At 44.0% G+C, this 20,883-nt stretch overlaps 1 protein-coding gene across 2 annotated transcripts; it reads right to left on the reverse strand.

Annotated features, from left to right (window-relative positions):
- Positions 1–746: 746 nt before the first annotated feature.
- On the reverse strand, positions 747–20,361 carry ZNF131 (zinc finger protein 131). Of its 2 annotated transcripts, none has more exons than XM_060236031.1 (7): positions 20,211–20,361; positions 16,551–16,689; positions 14,010–14,111; positions 11,210–11,354; positions 7,820–8,505; positions 4,849–4,979; positions 747–2,610 (listed from the first exon to the last, which is right to left on the reverse strand). In XM_060236031.1, exons 2-7 carry the CDS (start codon positions 16,672–16,674, stop codon positions 1,951–1,953), a joined length of 1,848 nt encoding a protein of 615 aa, XP_060092014.1. In that variant the 5' UTR covers positions 16,675–16,689; positions 20,211–20,361; the 3' UTR covers positions 747–1,950. The 2 variants fall into 2 exon arrangements, with proteins under 2 accessions (XP_060092014.1, XP_060092013.1); XM_060236030.1 differs by having other exon boundaries at positions 20,257–20,353.
- Positions 20,362–20,883: the final 522 nt, after the last annotated feature.

The following is a 20,883-nucleotide window of genomic DNA, read 5'->3' on the forward strand; positions in this document are numbered from 1 at the left end:
ACCTCCCTATGGAACAAGATTTGTTGCTGTTTGGCTTTGGTTACAAAGGACATGGACTCAAACTTCAGCAAAAAGACCTGGTTCACATGAGCATGAACAGCAACTAGCACAAGGCAATGCAGAACCACAAACTAAGGCAGTGTGGAGGCTTCTGTCCCTGTATGTTTGGTTTTGGAAGCAAACCTTCTGAAAATGGCATGAAGTTTTCAGAAACAGCTTGAGCACACCTCTGGCCCCAGCCTATGATTACCTGGTGACAGTCTTGGACCTGGCCCAATCAGAGCCCTCAATTCCAGCATCTAGTTGAATGTCACCATATGTGGAAGGGTATAATGGGGGCAACTGCTTTCAGTTCAAACATCACACCTCAAAGAGGTTCAAGCCATATTTCCCTATACAACCTAATCCCAGGGTTTCTTTACATGTTACAAGTCAAGATAGGATAGCCCTCAAGTTTCTGGTGTGCACCTAAAAATGGAACTGTTTCTGATATGTTCTGGCTCAAGATAGTTTACACTTCCCTCAATTTATTAAGTCTTCAAGGCATCTCAGGGAATCAAAATAACATGGCACCCCTTCTGAAATGAAAGAAAATCTAAGGTGTTAATGCGACAAGCAAGACATACTTGTTGAAGGGCCTGAATGGGCTTGTACAGCATGTGCTCAGTAAATCCATGTGTTTGTTTTGCAGCATAGGATGAGCTGTTCTAAGAATTAATATCCCTGATGAAGCAAATACCACTGCATTAGATGATAACGTGGTTGGTACTGTTTTATTGTTCCATAATACTGATTAAAATATTTACACTCCTACTTATAAATCCACAGTTTAAAACCATTCATACCTATGGCTTTTAAGTTGATTTCTCACGCCCCAACCCCCATCTTTCAGACACAAGATCTTCCTGTAAAGGGTCAAACAAGGTTTAAATAATAAAACAGTAGTCTGATGCATTGTGTAGACACACTGTATTTTTTTTAAAATGGATTTCTTTTAAATATAAAATGTACCTTTCCCCTCCCTAAAAAATAAAAAATCTGAAGATGCCAGTGCAACCTTTCGGCCAACTCATAACTTACAACAGATTCACCTGAATTATTCCTATTATGAATGGCTCTCCCCCCAGCCACAAAGAAAAACTGTCAGTGATAAATCCATTTCCTCTCCCCATCTTCATTTATTTCAATGTAAAAAAAAACAAACCCAACCCTGTTAGCTGACAATTGTGAGCAAGATTACAAAGCACTGTACAGCAATATCTACATTGTCTTTGTAATTACCTTCAAAGCTTTGTGGAAGTTTAATTTCTTAGTTGTGAAAAGGCACAAGGGTTTCTTTTGTGTGTGCGTGTGTTTTGTTTTGCTTTTCTGAGCCCCAAATGTTTGCACAAGTCAAATTCTAGGCTTCCAAGATAGCGGCTACATTTTAGAACACAAATAAGTCAAAGATTGCAACAACTGCAAAATATTAATGGGGGAAAGAGAAAACCATAGCCACCATTTCTAACCAGATTGCTCAACTCTCTTTAGTTAAACCATACAAACGCCGAAACCTCACAACGTTAACGCCAAACTTGTATTCTTCAAGGATGAATAGAATTTGCTTCGAAAGTCTGACAAGAGACAACAGCAAAACCTAATGGTACAGTCTAACAAAACTCTATAATTAAACTTCACACAAAGCTGTCCGTGTCTAGAATAGACTTTGTTCCACGGTATTCTTTTTAATGAAAGAGGGATTTTTGTTTAAAAAAATGAAAAGTACAAGAAGAGCAATTTAACCAAATATCTTAACTTTGGTCCACCTGTCCGGTCCCCAAAGGGCATCAATGCGGGACAGTCATTTCCCCACGGGTGGTACAAAAGTCAAACAAGAAAAATAACAAAAACAAACAAAAAATGATTTGGTATGACATCTTTCAGACCACAAGTAACACAGTCAACGTTGTCCTAAGTGTCCACTTTTTCCTCCCGTACGTCCACTATCGGCTGAGTTTTTAAATCATCAGACTCTACATGATCAGCTGCCGGTGCCACCATCTCGTCCACTTGCACCGGTGAGCTCCCTTCCAGTCCTCCCTGATCCACGTGTTCTGATTCTACTGGCTCGAGATCTGCTTCCTCTATGAGCTGTGCCTGGACCTCCTCCATTTGCAGCTGATTGACGTGCTCGACATCCAGCTCCTCCATGTGCACTTCTGTCCCTGACTCAGTATGAATGTGCTCCACTTCCAGGTAGCTTATCTCCACCTGTTCTTGCAGCTCAGCTATCTGCTCGCCTTTCACTTGATTGTTTTGTATCAAGTCCGGGTGCACCTGCTCGACCGTCACTTGTGCAGGATCCACCTGGACCTGAATGAGCGGCAGGACGTGGACCTGTTCCACCTGCTCGATGATGGTCATCGAGGCCACTGGATCGCTGTCCACCGGAAGGATGTCATCAGTCACTATCCGTTCTGAAATGTGGTGGATTTCCTGCAGGTGCCTCCTCAGTTCGCTGCCTTGCATGAACCAAACATCGCATATGGTACAGTGGTTAGGCTTGTCCCCTGTGTGTATTACCAAGTGGTCTTTAAATTGGTCCCAGCTGTTAAAGACACTGTTGCAGACCTGAAAAGGATAACACAAGGCTGCATTTAAAAACGTTAACCAAAATCGTTTTCATTCCTGACAGATCTAGATGGGTAGCCATATTTGCCTGTAGCGTTAGAGAAGATCAAGAGTCCAGTAGCACCTTAAAGGCTAACAAAATTTGTGGCAGGAAATGGGCTTTATCCGTATCTGAAGAAATGAGCAGTGACTCACGAAAGCTCTTATCCTGCCACAAATTTTATAAGTATTAAGGTGTTACTGGACGCTTACTCCTTTCTCCATTTTCTGACAGTTTTCAGATCTATTTATTTGTTTAAAAGCAGATCACACACACACACACACACACACAAGTCCATACATAGCCAGGGTATCAAAAAAGTCCATACATTCTCAGGGTATCATATCGCTACACCATTAACAATGTGATGAAAACAAATATGTTCATTGCCATAAAAAAGTTAAAGAACATATCCTCTCTCATATTGGATGAGCCCCATAGCAAGGTACAACAATTGACTGCACAGACTTGGACCTACTTTTCTGTGTAGCTATTCTCCATGCAACTTTTATTCTGATCAGACTGCAGGCCCCATCTAAGGGTAGTTACTGGAACAGAATTGTAGGATATTTCAAGAAGATTTTGGCACAGCAACCTATACAGAAATATCCAGATGGGACCGTGCATAGACATATCATAGAACCGGAAGGGACCTCCAGGGTCATCTTGTCCAGATTCCTGCACAGTACGGATTATTCACAAATAGCTCCCCCTCCCGCACACAACCATGAATCCTGCCCCATGCCCAGATGGCGGCAAAAACTAACAACCCCGCCCCCCCCCCCCCCCCACGAAACCTAAACACATCTGCTGTAAGCAGAACACTGGAAAAGACTGATCCAGGTGGGCAACTGTGTTGGTCTGAAGCAGTAGAACAAAGCAGGATTCAAGTATCACCTTTAAGACCAACAAACTTTTATTCAGAATGTAAGCTTTCGTGTGCAAAGTGTGCATGCACACGAAAGCTTACATTCGGAATAAAAGTTTGTTGGTCTTAAAAGTGCTACTAGAATCCTGCTTAGTTCTACTGGAAAAGATTGAAGAAAGCACAGCAGGTCATCCCCAGGGAGCCCCCTCATCTCTTCCTTTTCCTACTAAATATCTCTTCTGATGGAGGCCATGGAAGGAGAAAATGGTTGAATCTCACCTACAATTTCCATGTAGGGGACAATCCCCTTCCACACTTCTGGGGCGGGGGTGGGGTGTCCCGTGTCTCCCAGGAATAGCATTCAGGGGGCGTGAGGCTCTGCCTCAGAAAAGGGGAAATCAATGAATATCACTACCCTCCCCACAAAGACCTGCAGAAATTCTACACAAGATCCAAGCCACTGCTTAGAAGCTGCAGTATGAAATGGAGAACTTAGACTGCCCCCAAGATGTAAAACAAAACAAAACAAAAAGGCCCTTCCTCCTGTTGGCAATTTGCCCCCTCCACCAGAAAGAGAGGCAAATTTATCAGTACTGGTGCATTTTGAAATGGAACTGTTTCAGTTTTATTCAAACAAGAGCCCTAATTCTACAACTGAAGTTGTAAGAAATCAAGTAAATATGCAGGGTTTTACATTCTGAAAATCAGTTTTCTGAAATAACTAAAAAAACAAGCAAACAGTGCATGGTTCCACAGTGACTAAGCAACCAGGAGCATAAATTGTCCAGAACAGAATGTGAACAATACTGGGGGGGGGGGGAGGGATATTGCTAACAGCTGATTTTAACATTTTAAACAGGCCATTTCTAGTACCAGCATGGTTATGTCAAGGACACCTTTGCTACAAACTCCATAGAGCTGTTCCTGCAGGGTGGGTGGGTGTCAGAAAGAAGAACTCCAGAGGAAAGCTTTTATGTTATGGAGTTACTACAGCACATTGCCGTGGCAACTCTTTCCTAAAGCATTTGGCAGCTATTATATGCAATCAGACCGCCTTTTTAGATGTCCCAGCACTATTTGCACAAGACCACATGTCTTTCAGTGAGACCAGCATACAGTTACAATGGGAAAAGCACCGTTAGGAACAAAACAAGAGCTGAAACGGTTCGACTTCTATGTAGAGATATCAATGTTCCCCACATGCTCAAGAGAATCACCATGTTCTCCTCCCTTGTTACCACTCCATCAGTGCACCTTAATTCCGTCCTCAGACCCTCTCTTTCAAGTAAGAGACACCAGGCATGCAAGGGCCAGTATCTTGATTACATACCTGACATTCATAAAGCTTTTTCCGCCCCTTTTTAGCACCAGCACCGGACTGGCACGCTGTCAAGTGACACTTGAGCGTGCTGTTCCGAGCAAAACGTTCGTGGCAGTTTGGGCACTCAAATGGCTTTTCACCTATCGAGGCAAACACAGGCAAATTTTAGAAGGCACAAATCATTTCCCCCGTTTCTGACTTGACAAACTTGTCTACTGCCCCCTCTCCCACGATTTAGGTGGTATAATAAAGATTCTTCATTTCTGAACTTCCGTTTACCAAATGTTGCAGAATTAAAAGAATCCAAGTTTAAACCCTAAGGGCTGACAGGGAAGGTTAGACCAGCGGTCTCTCTGACTCTGCATTCAGCATTGCAAAGTTCAAGAGCAGGGCAATATCCCCAGTCAGTAATCCATGACTAAAAAGCGAAAGTTCCACTTTTGACTATCATGGTTGGTAATCAATGGCACAGTTAAGACAGGACTTATCTGACCTGTTTAACAGCTCGATCTCATGCATGCCTACGCTGGAATAACAGACATAAGTCCCACTATGTCCAATGGAGCCCACCCCCAGGTAAGACTGCATGGGATTACAACTTTAGTGTGGAAATATACTCACTATGGCAAATGCATATTCTCAGACCTCAGATAACTTTAAAAGGAGAACAGGCAGATGCTTGGAGGATAGGTCCATCAATAGTTACCAGCCATGGGGTGACCAAAAAACCTCCATCATTAGAGGCAGCAAACCTTTGAGTATCAGTGATAGGAGGCAACACCAGGGGCAGGCCTTGGCCTCTGCGCCCTATTTCTTGGCCCTTTGGGACAGTTGGTTACCCACTGTGTCAAACAAGATGCTTGGACTAGACAGACCACTGGGCTTTTCCAGAAGGGCTCATATGCTCTTAAACCACATTTACTGAGGTAGCGATACTTCAACTCTTGTGCATTTGCCACCCCCCTCCAGTCCATCCTCTGAGCTGTTCCCTCTTCATCCAGGCCTACTTGCCATTTTCAAGCTCAGACATAGAGGGGGAAAAAAATTAAACACACCTGGGGGTTGGGGGGAGGAAAAGACACAGCTGCTGGGGGCATTGGCAGAAGAAAATGGTCTGTTTTCCCTGCCGATTCTCCCCTGCAAATGTCATGCCCCATATCTGCCTTACAAAGAAAACACAAGATTGGTAACACATTTTAAGGCAGAAGGTATACATTGGTTACGATTTACTTTAATCATTTCTTTTATATGCTTGTTGCCAATTTGAAGCCACTGGATGATGCTGATATGCTGCATTTGGTATGTTGTATTTTTTCCCCCTCTATTGATCCCACATGTCTTGCAGCCAATACTCCCGCTAAGATGTGGAGTCCTGCGAGCAAAAATTCTGCTTTGTGAGCTACGGCATAAATTAGTTTGCTCTGGGGTCATTTTTCCTGAGCTGAGACAAAAATGTGTGAGCCAGACCTGTGAGTTAGCGCACACTAACTCTGCTTTGCAACCCCCGCGAAACTACTAAGTCACCTTACACAATGGGTAGGAGGGAACTCCTGTTCATCCACTGCCTATATCCCAAATCATCCAGCAGTACTGATGAAATGCCTCTCAGTTATGCACTTTGGGTATTCTTTAGATATAAAAGAGAATTTAAAATAGGCTAGCAACATATCTAGTGCCAAAATGTAGATGTCTGAAAGTGAATCGGTGTTCAAAAGCACAAATACATCCAAATACACCCAACATACTTGTGTGTTTTTCTTAGAAGCTACACACTCATACATTGATGGTAATGAATGTCAGCATGCTTGAGCAGATTGGCTTTTGATTGATTCAGTAAGGCAAATCTTTTGTCCTTATGTCACTATTTTCAACAGTGCAGCCACTTAACCTTCCTACCTTACAGGATGAAGAAGAGTTGGTTTTTACACCCCGCTTTTCTCTACCTTAAGGGGTCTCAAGACATCTTACAATTGCCTTCCCTTCCTCTCCCCATGACAAGCATCTTGAGACAGGTTGGGCTGAGAGACTTCTGAGAGAACTGTGACTTGCCCAAGGTCACCCAGCAGGCTTCATGGGGAGAAGTGGAGAATCAAACCTGGTTCTCTAGATTACGGTATGCTAATTTTAACCACCACACCATGCTGACTCTCCCGGATGTATGCTAGTCCCTTAGGACTTCCTGGCCCATGCCTACTTGTATGGTTTTTCTAGAGCGCCACAATCATTTTGATACAATAAAACAGTCACAAAAACAGTCAATGCTTATGCAGCTTCAGAATTCCATTTCTGGTCAGCTCCCAGAGAAATCAAGAACTCCTTAACTATTTATTTTATTTGGAAAATGTATTTGCCACCTCTCTGGAGACCTGCTGAAGAAAGCTTACAACTAAAACAAAACCATTAAAAACTACGGCAATTAAAAACAAAACAAAGCCAATACCATTTAAAACAACCTGAAGCCACAACTTCCTGGATGGATTAAGGACCAGCAACTGCCACGGCTCTGGCTTTGCTTCATTAAAATGAGTGTGTGCAAGTTCTGGCTCTTGAGATGGTACCATCTAAAAACTCACCTAAACAGCCAAGTCCCAATGAAGCCAAAACTTTAAACCACACTTGCAAAATATATGATACACCAAACTAAACAGAGCCCACCAGCCCTTTTCCTGCATGGCCAAGCAAGTGTCTAAAGGCAGGGCATGCAACAAAACCAAGAGGTTTACACAGCCCATGAAAGATTGCCACACAAATCATGCAGGCTCACCTTCAGTAGCTTCTGGATTACTTCCAGTGTAAACAGGTTTGTAACACTAAGAACAACTCTAATTACATCCACCATTTCTACCATTCTTCTCTTTGAGGATATGTTTAAGGCTCTAGCAAAATACTACCAAAATGTCAGTGGCGGGGAAGGGATAGCATTAGGAAGAGAGATAGCTGCTCCATAATCAAGCAGGCAAATAAAGAAAATTGTAGTTACCTGTGTGTTTCCGCAGATGTTCTTTAAAATGGCCAAAGTGGTCAAATTGTTTATCACAGTACTGGCAGACATGTATTTTTTTGCCCGGCCTCTGTTTCTTGTTGGCGCCACCTTCATCAAGGTGGTAACAGGTAAGGTGCTGCTTCAATGCGCTTTCTCGGAGGTACCTTTTGTTGCATAGGTCGCACTTGTAGCTCTCAGTGGAGTGTGTTTTCATGTGCTCCTTAAAGTGGTAGAACAACTTAAAGGAGCGGTTGCACTTTTCACAGTGGAACAGGTTGTTAACGTGAGACAGCTGGAGCTCCATGATCTCAATGCCATCCACCTGTTTGCCCGAGTCAGACACGCTGTCACATTCCTCTTGGATCTGGCTTTTCCTCTCCCCATGGCGGAACTTGCTGGTGATATCAGCCAGAAGGGCCAACGCTGACTCATCGGAAGTACCTGTGGCCTGTATGTATTTGATAGATTGTTCAGCAGATGCAACCTCCTCAAGGGCTTCGATGTTGTTTTCTTCCACATCAATAGCCCCCTCTGCAATCTCCACCTCGATTTCCACCGGCTCGGATTCTGCACACGGCAGCGTTTCTGTGATAACGTTGGAAGTCTCTGCTATTTTCCTCTTCTTAGCTTTATTGATATCTTGTGCCTGATTTGATTCAAGTGGCAATGAATTTTCCTTGTTCCTAGAAAATTGTGCAAAAAATGTGAAAACACAGCAGCAGTGCAACAATGGTCTTCAGGCTGTGGGCTGAATCCAGCCAGCTTTCATGCTGGTGAAAAAGGTACTGCCAAAACAGGTTATACTGGGAATCCTGACATCTGCATAGGCATAAACTATGTGGGATGGGGCTCTGGTAAGATGAAGAACAGGGCAAGACTGCACAAAAAAGGTGGCTGGGTTTAACCCATTGTGTTAATGGAGAGGCCTGGTTAAATCTAACTGTAGATATTAGAGACAAACAAAGCCATGGTTAAAGAACATAAGCCATGTTGGATCAGGCCAATGGTCCATCCAGTCCAACACTCTGTATCACACAGTGGCCAAAAAATCCAGGTGCCATCAGGAGGTCCATCAGTGGGGCTAGGACACTAGAAGTTCTCACACTGTTGCCCCTCCCAAGCACCAAGAATACAGAACGTCACTTGCCCCAGACAGAGTGTTGGGGGGGGGGACAGGAATTTATGGTTCAGAAGGGAGAGCTTGAGGAAAAGGATCCCATAACTCTGCAGCATGTCCCTGACTGGGGTACATCCACATATGAGGTACATATAACCATCTGCAGACTCAACAGACTGCAGAAGGAAGGGGGAAAATCCTGTTCCACAAACAGGACTTTTCCTTTCTGTTGCAGTCCAAGTTCCCTGAAATTATATTTGGGGGAGGAGTCAACAGACCCTCAGGAACAGCACTGGTGGCAAAGTGGGGGTCTGTAATGGGAGGGGGACAAACTGGCAGAAGTCACTGCCTTTCTCTTCTACACATCATTCAGGCTTCAGGCCTATATAGCTGAGTGCATGCCTATATGTATATAGCAACCCAGTCTGTAAAATATAGAATTTCTACTAACAACTTGATTCTAGGTCAATTTACTTGGAATCTGGCTTCAATGACATTATTGTTGCACTTTAGTCTCAGGCAGCAGCTTGAGGAATCAATCCTAAATGGGTCTACCCATAAATTAACCCCATGCATTCAATGGGGCTTACACTCAATTAAATATTTCTTCATATCCTGCCACTGTATGCAAAAAAATTATTTTCTCTCTTTCCTGCAGTACAGATCACGTTTGTAGGCAAATGGCAGGAAGGCATCCCAAATGCTATTATGAAGAGGCCCAAAATAAATCTTACTTAATAAGATTGTTGCTCAAGCTATCAGCTGATATAATCCTTTATCTCTATATCTCTGTGCTAGCTTCCCACCACTTCCAGCATCAACCTCAGTCTTTAGGGTTTGTAGAGTGGGCTCAATGCACAGCAGCCAAGAAGGTCTGAGCGCCTGCTCCGGCTGCAACGCCACTGAGGATGTTCTCCGCAGCTGAGAACGAAACGTCTGGAAGGAAAACTTTCTCCAGTAGAACACGGCACTTGATCCCGAAAGATTCTACAAACCCTAATGATGTTACTAGCCGTGAAAACCTGAAATCTTTGATAACCTCAGTCTTGCTAATCACATAATTTAAGGTTCTTTACCTCTGATCATCTTCCTGTTCTTGTTAGTTTGGCTTTCTATGTCTGAGCATCTCTCCACCTTTTTGCTTTATTCTCTGCAGCTGCCCTCTGCCCTTTCTTATTGAACACGCCGCCTTCTTCCTCTTAAAACTCCCCCACAAATATGACGTTACCTCTTCTGAACATTCTTCAGCTCCTTAGACTTATTCTAACTCTTCCTTTACCAGCCTCAGATGTTTCTGTAAGTTAAATACCTCGGCTGCAAGTTCTCCATTCAAAGCCCAAGTCTTTTTTCATTGAGCAAAATGGTTACGTTATAGCAGTGGTGTGCTCTCCTTTTACCACAAAGCGCCCTGTGTGCCAGAACTTAATTTCTTTTCATTAAAATTTCACAGACCTAGGCCTAAAAACTAGAACCATCCAAACAAAAAATTCCAAGACCAGCCGTCTACTTTGAAAGCACCCACGCCCTGTCATAATCCCTTCAAGGAGTCTTCCAGATTGTTCCATTTTCATTTACACATTACACACATGGAACTGCCTTATAATGAATCAGACCCTCAGTCCATCAAGGTCAGTATTGTCTACTCAGACAGTCAGGAGCTCTCCCAGGTCTCAGGCAGAGGTCTCTCACATTACCTACTGCCAGATCTTTTAACTGGAGATGCCAGAGACTGAACCTAGGACCTTCTGCATGCCAAACAGATGCTCTGCTGCTGAGCCACAGTCCCTCGGTTTAGCACAGAATCACACATTGTTTTGTTTTTCCAGCAGTATTATAACTAATTTTTCTTTAAAGCATTCACTTGAAAATTGGACAAACTTACAGTTTCAGAACATGCATGCATACAACAGACATACTCAGTGGCGAGCAAGCACTGACTTCAGCACACTTCAACGGAAAACTCCTACTTTGCCACTGTGCCATATATGGACACAAACTTGGACTAGGACATAGTTATCTTGCTGAAACAGCTTAAAGAGCTCAGCTGGTACGTTATCATAGCAGTCCACTGAACAAATGGAACCACCACAGAAGTCAGAGGAAGGCTCCTTAGACGAGAGTAACTTCTTCAAGCCTAAGTTTGGATACGCATCATTGTCTTCACAACATGTTCTAGGAGAGAATCAGCCATGTGGACCTGCACTGATTGTCATGGATGGTTCCCAAATGACCTCTTAGAAAACAGCACTCCAGAAATCCTCCTCACTCACCTGATTTCGAGGGCTTTAATGGCTTCTAACATCTGAAGATATTCAGCTGCCTTCCAGACATCATTTGCTTCTTCTTCCCCTTGGACCATTAGCTTGGCAGTATAGGTGAACTCAATTAAGTGGCGGAATGCCATGTTACTTACACCTGTTTGAAAGCAAAAGTGTACATGAATCTGCCTCTTACATGTTGCACAGAGAACCAGAATGTTTTGCTGGCAAATACTTTAAGTTCCCCCCCCTCCCCCATAACTATTTCCTTGCTGGGTCAGATTGAAGATCCACACTGATGGCACACAACGTTCTCTCTCCTGTCCACCTGGATGAAGTGAAGGAGTGGAAGTCCTGGGTTGGCAGATGGGGCCATGGGCTTGAAGCTCAGTCCAGATGTGATGGGGGTGTTGTTGGCTGGCTTGGGTGCTGATCAGAGAACTGGGAGACAGCAAAAGGCAGATCTCCACTGCAGAGCACAGAACCCTTTCCAGCTTTGGCTGATTTTCCAGCTGTGGCCCTTTCTTAAAGGAACAGGATTTAGGCTAGTAACCCATGTGCTAACTGTCTCCAGATTATGTTATTGAAATGTGCACTGCTCGCAAGGAGGGGGCTTCTGGGTCAGAAAATGGCTATGGTCAGTTAGTGTTAGCATATCACCCCAATTTCTAAAAGATCTTTGTTGATTACCAGTTTCCCCCCAGAGACAAGTCAAAGCCCTATATCAGAGGTGTCAAAAATGAGGCCCGGGGGCCAAATCAGGCCCTCAGAGGACTCCTATCAGGCCCCTGAGCAACTGGCTGTCATCTACTTCTTTCTCCCTCTCTCTTGCTTCCTTCTGCATCACAGCTTGCTTTGCAAGACTTGCTCAATTGCACAGGAGCTATAGAGCAAAGTCTCTATTTTCTCCATTGGCTGAGGCTCCTCCCTTGGGAAAGAAGGGGAGGAGGGATAGTTTGCTTTGTCAGGGTCTCTCAATTGCACAGCATAACTACTGAGCCAAGTTTCTCTTCCTTCTATTAGCTGAGGCTCCTCCCCCTCCTGGTTCCCCGGGGAAGGAAGGGAAGAAGGAAGCTTCCTTTGCCCAGTTCTCTATGTCCCATGGGAGAGATGCAAAGAAAGCATCTTTCAGATCAATGAGTGCTAATATTTTAAGCATGTTTTAAGTAAAAAAATAATAATTGTGTTTGTGTCTTTTATAAAGTTTATATTTCTGCTACCTAATCTTAAATAGGTACACACCTGGCTTGGCCCAACAAGGTCTCATTTATGTTAGATCCGGCCCTTATAACAAATGAGTTTGACACCCCTGCCCTATATGGTCCAAGACCAGGGATTTAAAGGACAGCCTCTGCCCGTACTGTCTTGCCTAAACAATAGATTGAGCCTCAGTTTTCTTTTACTTAATGTATATCATACTTTTTCCCAACAGGACACTCTAGGTTGAACAGGCAGGATTCCAAGCAGGTCTTCTATCTAGGTACCAGCAAGTCTTAAGACCTGCTTTCAGTAAAGTTGTTGTACCCTGTGCATTCCAGCCATCCTCATACACAGTCTATTAACCTTCATTCAGCCCATTACCAATTCCAGACAACTGTTCAGCACTTCCACTGCTTCTCCTGGTTCAGGGGAGAAGGAGTTGTGTGTTTTCAGCTAAACGACAGCACTTCACTTCAAGTCTCCAAGGAACCTAATCCATCACTTTCATGTGGATCTTAAACAGCAGAGGGCAAATTAAAACACTGAATAAAATACAAGTATCACTGAGTCAATAACAGTTCCTTCTAGAAACTACCTTCCAGGTAGGAGCAGAACCACTGAAGCAAGATGTCACAGGCTATAAGCAGTTTTAAATGAACTAGATGAACCTTGGGGACTGAACTCTCCTAGATTTTTTTTCAGGATGTATATCAGGGCAACTGATACATTTTCAGTTCCAAATCCAAGTCAGAAACTGGGTCTAGATAACAAATCTCCCTCTCCCTCAACACTGCAGCTTACTGGAATGTTATTACCGCCACTTCCCCTCCATTATAACATCTGGAACATAGGGGTGCTGCTATCTGTATGGCTTTCTGGAGGTAAAGCCTTAAGTCCCCACATCTGTCATAATGAACACCACTGTCAATGGAGAGTCAGTCACCTCAGTGTCTTGTGTTATTTGCTAATTTGCAAGCAGATGCTAGGTTCACCCCAATATGCAATGCCTAGACCACCCCAAGCCCACTCCTTCACCTTAGGGAAAAGGACCACTTGCTCCTGTTTCTCAGCCCTGCACCACCTTCTACCCTCCTCTCACCAGGACATCAACCCTCCCAGAACTTAGGGGACTCTCCTCTTCTGCATGTTCATCTCCACTCCTTTCCCTCCCTGTTAGGCTCAGCCACTCTCTCTCCACTCTGCTTCTAAGTTCTCTCCTTTTTTACTCCACTCATCTTCCTTTTATTTTGTACTCTTCCACGGGGGCCACTCCCCAGGCCAACCAGTCCCGCCTTCCAACCTCACACTGCCTCTGCCCTTTCCTAATGAATGCGGTGGGATGCCATATTTCCATGTACATACTTTGTCCTCTACCCAGGCTGAGGGTGCTGAAACACAGTTCCAGCCAAAGCATGATAGCTTCAGCAGACTCCTGGGTTTGACAATGACATCCTGCTATGGAAACTGAAGCCTAGTGGTTCTTTGCTGTAGCTATGAATGAGACCTACATGTAGAAGCAGACAGAGACACAGGACAAATGGGAGCCTTCCTGTAAGAAGGCGTTAGCAACATTCAGCCTTGCTGTATCAGTCAAAATTAACCCATCAATTACCTTCTATCTCTACTAGAGGCTCCTGAGTGAAGTCTTGGAAGAATTTGTAGAAAAACTGGCTACAGGCAGCAAGAACAGCTTTATGAGCTTTAAAATGATGACCTAGAGAGGGAGGGGGGGAAAAGAATAGGATATAAAACCTCCCATCTTTTCATTAAAATATGCTTTACAGTCAGAAGAAACTAATTTTAATCTACAACCTTATTTACTGACAAGATGTTCCATAGCGAGTGTATATTGTTCACCATAAAACCATAAGGTGATTTCACATATGTAAGAAATAACAGGTATAGGATGAGCCATCAGACAATCCAGAGAAGCTATAAAGCTGAAGTCTGGCCAGTTCATACTTTATTTCAAGTTAGTAAAAGAACCATTTATGTACCATCCTTCAGTATCTATATATATATTGAGAGAGGGGGGGAGTGAGGGAGAACAACCACAAAGAATAAGTTTAAATAACTTATCTATGATACAATAGCACATGGCCAGACCAGCAGTCTGTGTACATGGAGGTTCAAATATTGGGCTGGATCCAGCAATCCACTCCTTTGGTCCAGGGGTGGACACCAGATTCCAAGAGCCACTGTCTCTCCAGCCCAGTCACTATCTGAGAGCCATCGAACATACCCACTTCCTCCAGTGACTGTAGTGCCAAGATAAACCCCTACACAAAGGTAGTGGCTGAGAAGAGGCAACACAATTACCCTAACACACTTCAAAAGAACAACAGAAGCATTTTTGCGAGATGGGCACCAGCCGGTCTAAGAGATGCATTTTCAAGTCTCCATTACTTCAGTGCGAGAGTTAAATACACATGGAATTCTGAAGTCAACAGAACTTAAAAGTGCTTCACTCTGGCTGGATCGTGTCCCCTTGCTTTGAAAGGTGAGCAGAACAAAGACGGGGAAGGATAAGTTCATATTTTAAATCATTTTCCATATTTAGGTAACAGAACAATATCTGACAGAAACACAGACAACTAAGTACCTCCACTATTTTACAGTACACATTTTCAAGCGTATCACTATATGAAGCTTCCATCCTCCCATAAACTCTTTACTAGTCACTGGGTGTCACAGCTTGGTTAACTGTAATGGATTGACACCTGGGCTGTTAACACAGGAAAGGAGCAAACCAAGTTCAGTGGTCACCGCAAGGACTGTTCAGCTGAGAGCCCCCTGCTGGCAACACAGAAGTAGGCTTTGCCAGCTGCTTCTGCTTGCTGCTAGTTCAGTCCAAGCCGAAAGACACCTCCAAGCTTGGCCTACACCTTGCAAGATCAAGGGCCAATCCACCCCTGCAACGTAAGGTCTCCTCTTTCCTTAAATGCAAACATTGTCATTCATAACTGTACAAATTGCACAGCAGCAACTGATATTGATTCCTTGTTACATTACACAGAATTCTGAATGAGCTGCTCTCCAGAAGTGGTATTTTCCTCTTTAATTTTAACTATGAAGCACAATTTATCACAGCTTGTAATCTGTGGAGCCAGGATGTTTGTAGAAGTTCAGTTTCCCTTAAGAGTTTCCCTTAAGAGCAATGGTTTTACTAATTCAATTTCTGATGCATAGTAGCTGCTTTTACGTAGTCAATACTCCGAGGGGGAAGACTATTGATTTCTAAAGGTGTTTTTTTGCAGATTCAAACACCAGGCCAAACGATAGAAGAAGATGATGATCTTGGATTTATATCCTGCCCTCCACTCCGAAGAGTCTCAGAGCGGCTCACAATCTCCTTTACCTTCCTCCCCCGCAACAGACACCCTGTGAGGTGGGTGGGGCTGGAAAGGGCTCTCATAGCAGCTGCCCTTTCAAGGACAACCTCTGCCAGAGCTATGGCTGACCCAAGGCCCTGCCAGCAGGTGCAAGTGGAGGAGTGGGGAATCAAACCCGGTTCTCCCAGATAAGAGTCCGCACACTTAACCACCACACCAAACTGGCTCTCCTTTTGCTCATTTGCTCTTAAAAGTATGGAATAATTAAGAGAAATAGCCATCAATAACCATTTCATGAACCCCAAGTGGAAAAAACAGTTGAATTCATGAGCTTTGCTATTATTTTCCTCTGTGTAAAATAACAGACAGAACTATAAATTGCATCCAATAGTTTAGAAGAACTCAGTACTTTCAGCTGTAGTTTTACATTTGCTGCAGACATGTCATAATAAAAAAAAATTATCTACAAATTAGAGCTTAATTTTCAACCAGCTAATGGTACGTGTCACAAACTAAGGAGAAAAAAATTGTTTCTACCAATATTTGTGACAGGGTTCCTGAGGCCAGATTCCATACATGTTATCTGAAAGCCAGCCCTGCTGAGTTCAACGGGACTTGATTCCTACATCAGAGAGAATAACTGCTCTAAGAGCCACAATTACCCAATTAGATGAGTCACAAATGCCTTAGACCTTTTGCTGTGATGATGTCTACTAGGATTGCACTTATGAATTTTGAGGCTTTATTCTTCCACATAGCAAGCAATAAACAGAATGCCATTAACCCTGGATGTGCATTTTACAATTTGCTTTACTACTTACCATCGACAATCAGAGTGATGTCTGTGAACTGATCCTGCTCTCTCTGTTCATTCAGTCTGTCCAAAATTACTTTATAATGCTCTGGAAATTCCTGGATGCATTCCATCGTCTCTTCAGCTTCCATGGCTAATGGAGTTATCTAGGAAAAATCACCACAGAATGAGGCCTCCGTAATCCATACGCAGTGATACATAAACTTGAACTGGTTAGCAAGAATATTTGGTTTTTTTAAATGTAATGCATGAATTTTGAACCATTAATTGCTTTCCCAAAAACTAAACACATTTTTTTCCATTCTAGAAATGAGCATCCAGAATAAACAACAATACCCATGAATAAAGTTCTTCTTAATTACTGTTTTCACAACAATAGTCATAAACAGCAACATGAACAAAGTTAAAAGACCACAGAAATGTTACATCTACCATCTTTGGTTTTCTTTTTCAGACAAATGTGAAATCAGGCTACAAATGTGGCTCAAAAAGCGGGGTGTGATAGATTATGCACCTACAGTTCATACATTTTCTGATAGATTATGCACCTACAGTTCATACCAAATAGATTCTACTGACCATATAGTTTTAGATTGTCCTGCATTTTTAGACTTGAAGCTTGAAGTTGGCTCTGATTTTCCGGATGAAAACATTTCTTGGTTATTAAGAGATATAAAAGTTACTGTACAGGTGGCCAAATATTTGGCGGCAGTTATAGCACAGCGTACTTAAAGAGCCACTTGCCTGGTTTGTTTTACCTGATTGGGTGCTCCTGTTCATGACAATGGTGAAAGGAACAGTAACTGGATTGGAGTGACATTGTTCTACACTTCAGAGGTGCTCCTGACACCTGCAGTGCTCCTCCCCTCCTCCTGACCACTAAACTGAAGAAGGGAGGCTCAACAGTGGAGAGGCTCAGTGCAAGGTCTGGAAACTCATACCCTTCTCCAACTGGAAGGAGGGGGAATTAAAGGGCCAGATCACGAAATGCACTCACTCATAGAAAGCTTAGACACAGGTCTTTATGGTATTCCATCATGGTGAGATTTTAGTGTTAAAAACTGGGAACATTTCAGTCCCAGCGGCTGCATTTCATTGCTTTCCAGGTTCTTTGCCACACAACAGAGTAGCCCCAGGTCTTCATCTCCTTCCCCCATTTGGAATAACTGGTCATGAACGCTAAAAAAACACAACCCTCACCTGTTACCTACCTGGAACTTGGGGAAGCAAACATGTTTATTGCCTGGGCAACAAAAACATGGGTGTGGCAGTATCGAGAGAGTGGGCAAACTATGCACATGGCCACATTAACCCAGAAAGCAGCTGAACTAGCATGAAGGCATCCATCAAAAAAGCGCTTGTCATGAAGGTTGGCTCTGGCCTCCTCCGCACTGTCACCACACACAGGTATATGGCTACACACTGCCAAGGAATGCACATAAATATTACAGTCATGAGGGCAAAACCACTAGTTCTGATTTGTAGACATCAGTTTCAATTTTTTGTTATATTCAGCATCAGATGTTTGAAGCCACCCCTGCATGACTTTTCCAGGATCAGCAGTAAAATGGCTCTGGCAATCACACACCAAGTACAACAGCATAACATCTGATCCCTGGTTTAAACAATCCAGAATAACTATGCTTTCTAACTCCAGTGGTAATGTAGACTAAACATATATTCTACATACATACATATGCTCTGAAAGCCCAAGACCAGTCTGCTGTCAGGAAGTAAACCTCATGGCACTTATTGCAGAGTAAAAATGTAGTGGTCCAGGGGCCTCTGGAAGGCAATACATCCTCCCTCCCAGGAAGAATATCTCCAAGAGAACACTAGCCTGGCTCCATCCTTTGGGCAGAAAAGGAGCACCTCCCTCCCACCATCTCATCAAAGTTCCCTCTGCTCAAATGCAAAGGGCACAAACTTTGACCTCTGCCACCAACCAGAGCTCCAGCTGAGGGGGGGGAGGATATATTATTTTGTTTGTAACCCACCTTGAAGAGCATTTCTTCAAAAGGCAAGAGATACTGTATAAACTCCAAAGATGGATTAGGGTTTCCCTCCGCACCCCCATATACCACCAAAAACACGAAGGGATCATCTTACATCCACATGCAAGGCACAGGTATGTCCAGCAGGAATTTCTAAGGGGATGTATAGCTGGAGAGTGGGTTCTGTCTTACACCCAGAACTACCTTCTTTGTAAATAAATATGGCAGATATTTTTAAAAAAGAGACATAGGCTCAAACAGCACAAGTTAAGCAGACTTGAATGTACCCTAAGTTAATACAAACATCAAGTCAGGAAACTAAACTCTTTATAATATAGCTCTATAAGCGTTTCCCAAAGAGGGGCTGACGGATCCATAGGATTACGAAACTGAAAGTAGATCAAAATGCATGTATCTTCGGTAGGCATTTCTACAGGTTCCCTTACCCTTGAAGAAAAACTGCAGCTGCTTCCCTCTGCAATACAACTGTATTGCCTGAGTTCTATTGGATGGATCACCTTTCCTATCCACACCTCTCCTAAACAGCTTTCACTTATACACTGTTTTGTTTGAATGGAAATGGCCTACACAGTATCTCTTGTACTCACGGCTTTCTGGTCTCATTGACTGTTTAGTGTTCTCTGCATGTGCACTGATAAATGGAGGGTAACATGTCTGTCAATAAAGGCTCTAGCAAAATAATAACAAGGCCTCAATACAGCTGCAAGTATTTCAGGTGCTACCACGGTTTACTCCCCGAAGATCAGATAGGAATAACATGCTACTTCTGTGAAAGCTCTCTCAGCCCCACCTACCTCACAGGGTGTCTGTTGGGGGAGGGGGGAAGGTAAAGGAGATTGTGACCGCTCTGAGATTCAGAGTATAGGACGGGATATAAATCCAATATCTTCTATAGTTCCTAAGAGGTAGCTGTGTTAGTGTGCTGCAGTAAAACTAATCAGGAGCCCAGCTGCACCTTAGAAAGGGTAACAAACAGTGCCGTCCTATGAACATTATCCGTGGAACAAGCCGCACAAAATAAATTTCACTAGGATTCTGAGAAGCCTTTTGTATTTCCAATCTTTTTTGCATTTGTTTTTAAATGTTGTGATCTTAGACCTATTGCATTGTTTGCTGGATGTCTCATGTTATTCAGCTGTCTTGTTTTACATTGCGTTTAAGAGAGAGAGCATACTATGAATAAAGTGTGTTTTGCTGGGGTCAACAGCCTAGTTCCCCCCAACCCACGTGCTTGGTCTAAGACACAGAACTATTTCCCCACTACGGATTCAGGCAGTTCTTGAGCCCATTGGGAGGACAACTGTCAATCATTTTAACACCAGCCAATCTCAAAACAGAAAAGTAATGAGGGGCCAATAAGCGCTCCCGGCGAAATAAGCGGAAGGCCTAATCGATGAGGGGCGCCGAGCAACGAAAAGGACCCTAAAGGGGGAAAGGGCAGGAGCGCGGAGGTCCCCGCACGGACCGGCGCGGGAGGAAAGACGCCACTGAAGCCGGCGCATGGACCACCGCGGTTCCAGCGGCAGCTCCGTCTCCAGAGCCGTTATTACGTCATCAAATCGCGCATTAAATCGCTGCCTTTTCGACGCCGGCCTCGACCAGAGGCGCACGCTGGGCCCCGCGAGAACCTGGGGCTTTCATAAAACACTCACCTAGCCCGGCTTGCCGTCCGCCTCGGCCGTGGCTATCGCTCCCTACCTGCCTAGCTCGCCGAAAAACGAGGCAGGCGCCGGCCGACAACGCTACTCGCATTCCCGTCCTGCACCGCGCGCCGGAAACGCGGACTCATTGACCTCCTTTACCTGACAAGGCGCTTTCGGGAAACTGGTGGGCTCCCGGGGCATGCTGGGAGGAGCGAGTGGACTTGGAGCGGTCTCCTCCCTCTTTGTCGCTCAAGGCATGCTGGGAATGGTAGTTACTTGTGGTTGGTGTCGGCCTGGGGTAGATTACTGAAACAACCTGTTACCAGTTGGGCGGGGGGCGATGCCATTTCGGTTCTGGAATATCTATTAAGTCACGCTAACAAGGGCAGATGTGAGTGGAAAGATCCTAAAACTGGAGAGGATTTTAGGGTTTGGCATTTTGGGAAAAGGCTGCGTAGCCCGTGCACATGTGATCCGGCTAGCCTACTGTTGCCATCTCTGGGTTGGGAAGTTCCTGGAGATTTTGATGGTGGAGCTAGGGTTGCTAGGTCTGTGTTGGAAAGTACCTGGAGACCTTGGGGGTGGATCTTGGAGAGGGTGGGGTTTGGGGAATCCATCCTTCAGATCAGCCGTTTTTTCCGATGGAACTGATCTCTGCCAGCTGGAAATCAGTTGTAGAAGC

The sequence above is a fragment of the Heteronotia binoei genome, chromosome 4 (genome assembly GCF_032191835.1).
Source record: "Heteronotia binoei isolate CCM8104 ecotype False Entrance Well chromosome 4, APGP_CSIRO_Hbin_v1, whole genome shotgun sequence".
Lineage (NCBI taxonomy): Eukaryota > Metazoa > Chordata > Lepidosauria > Squamata > Gekkonidae > Heteronotia > Heteronotia binoei.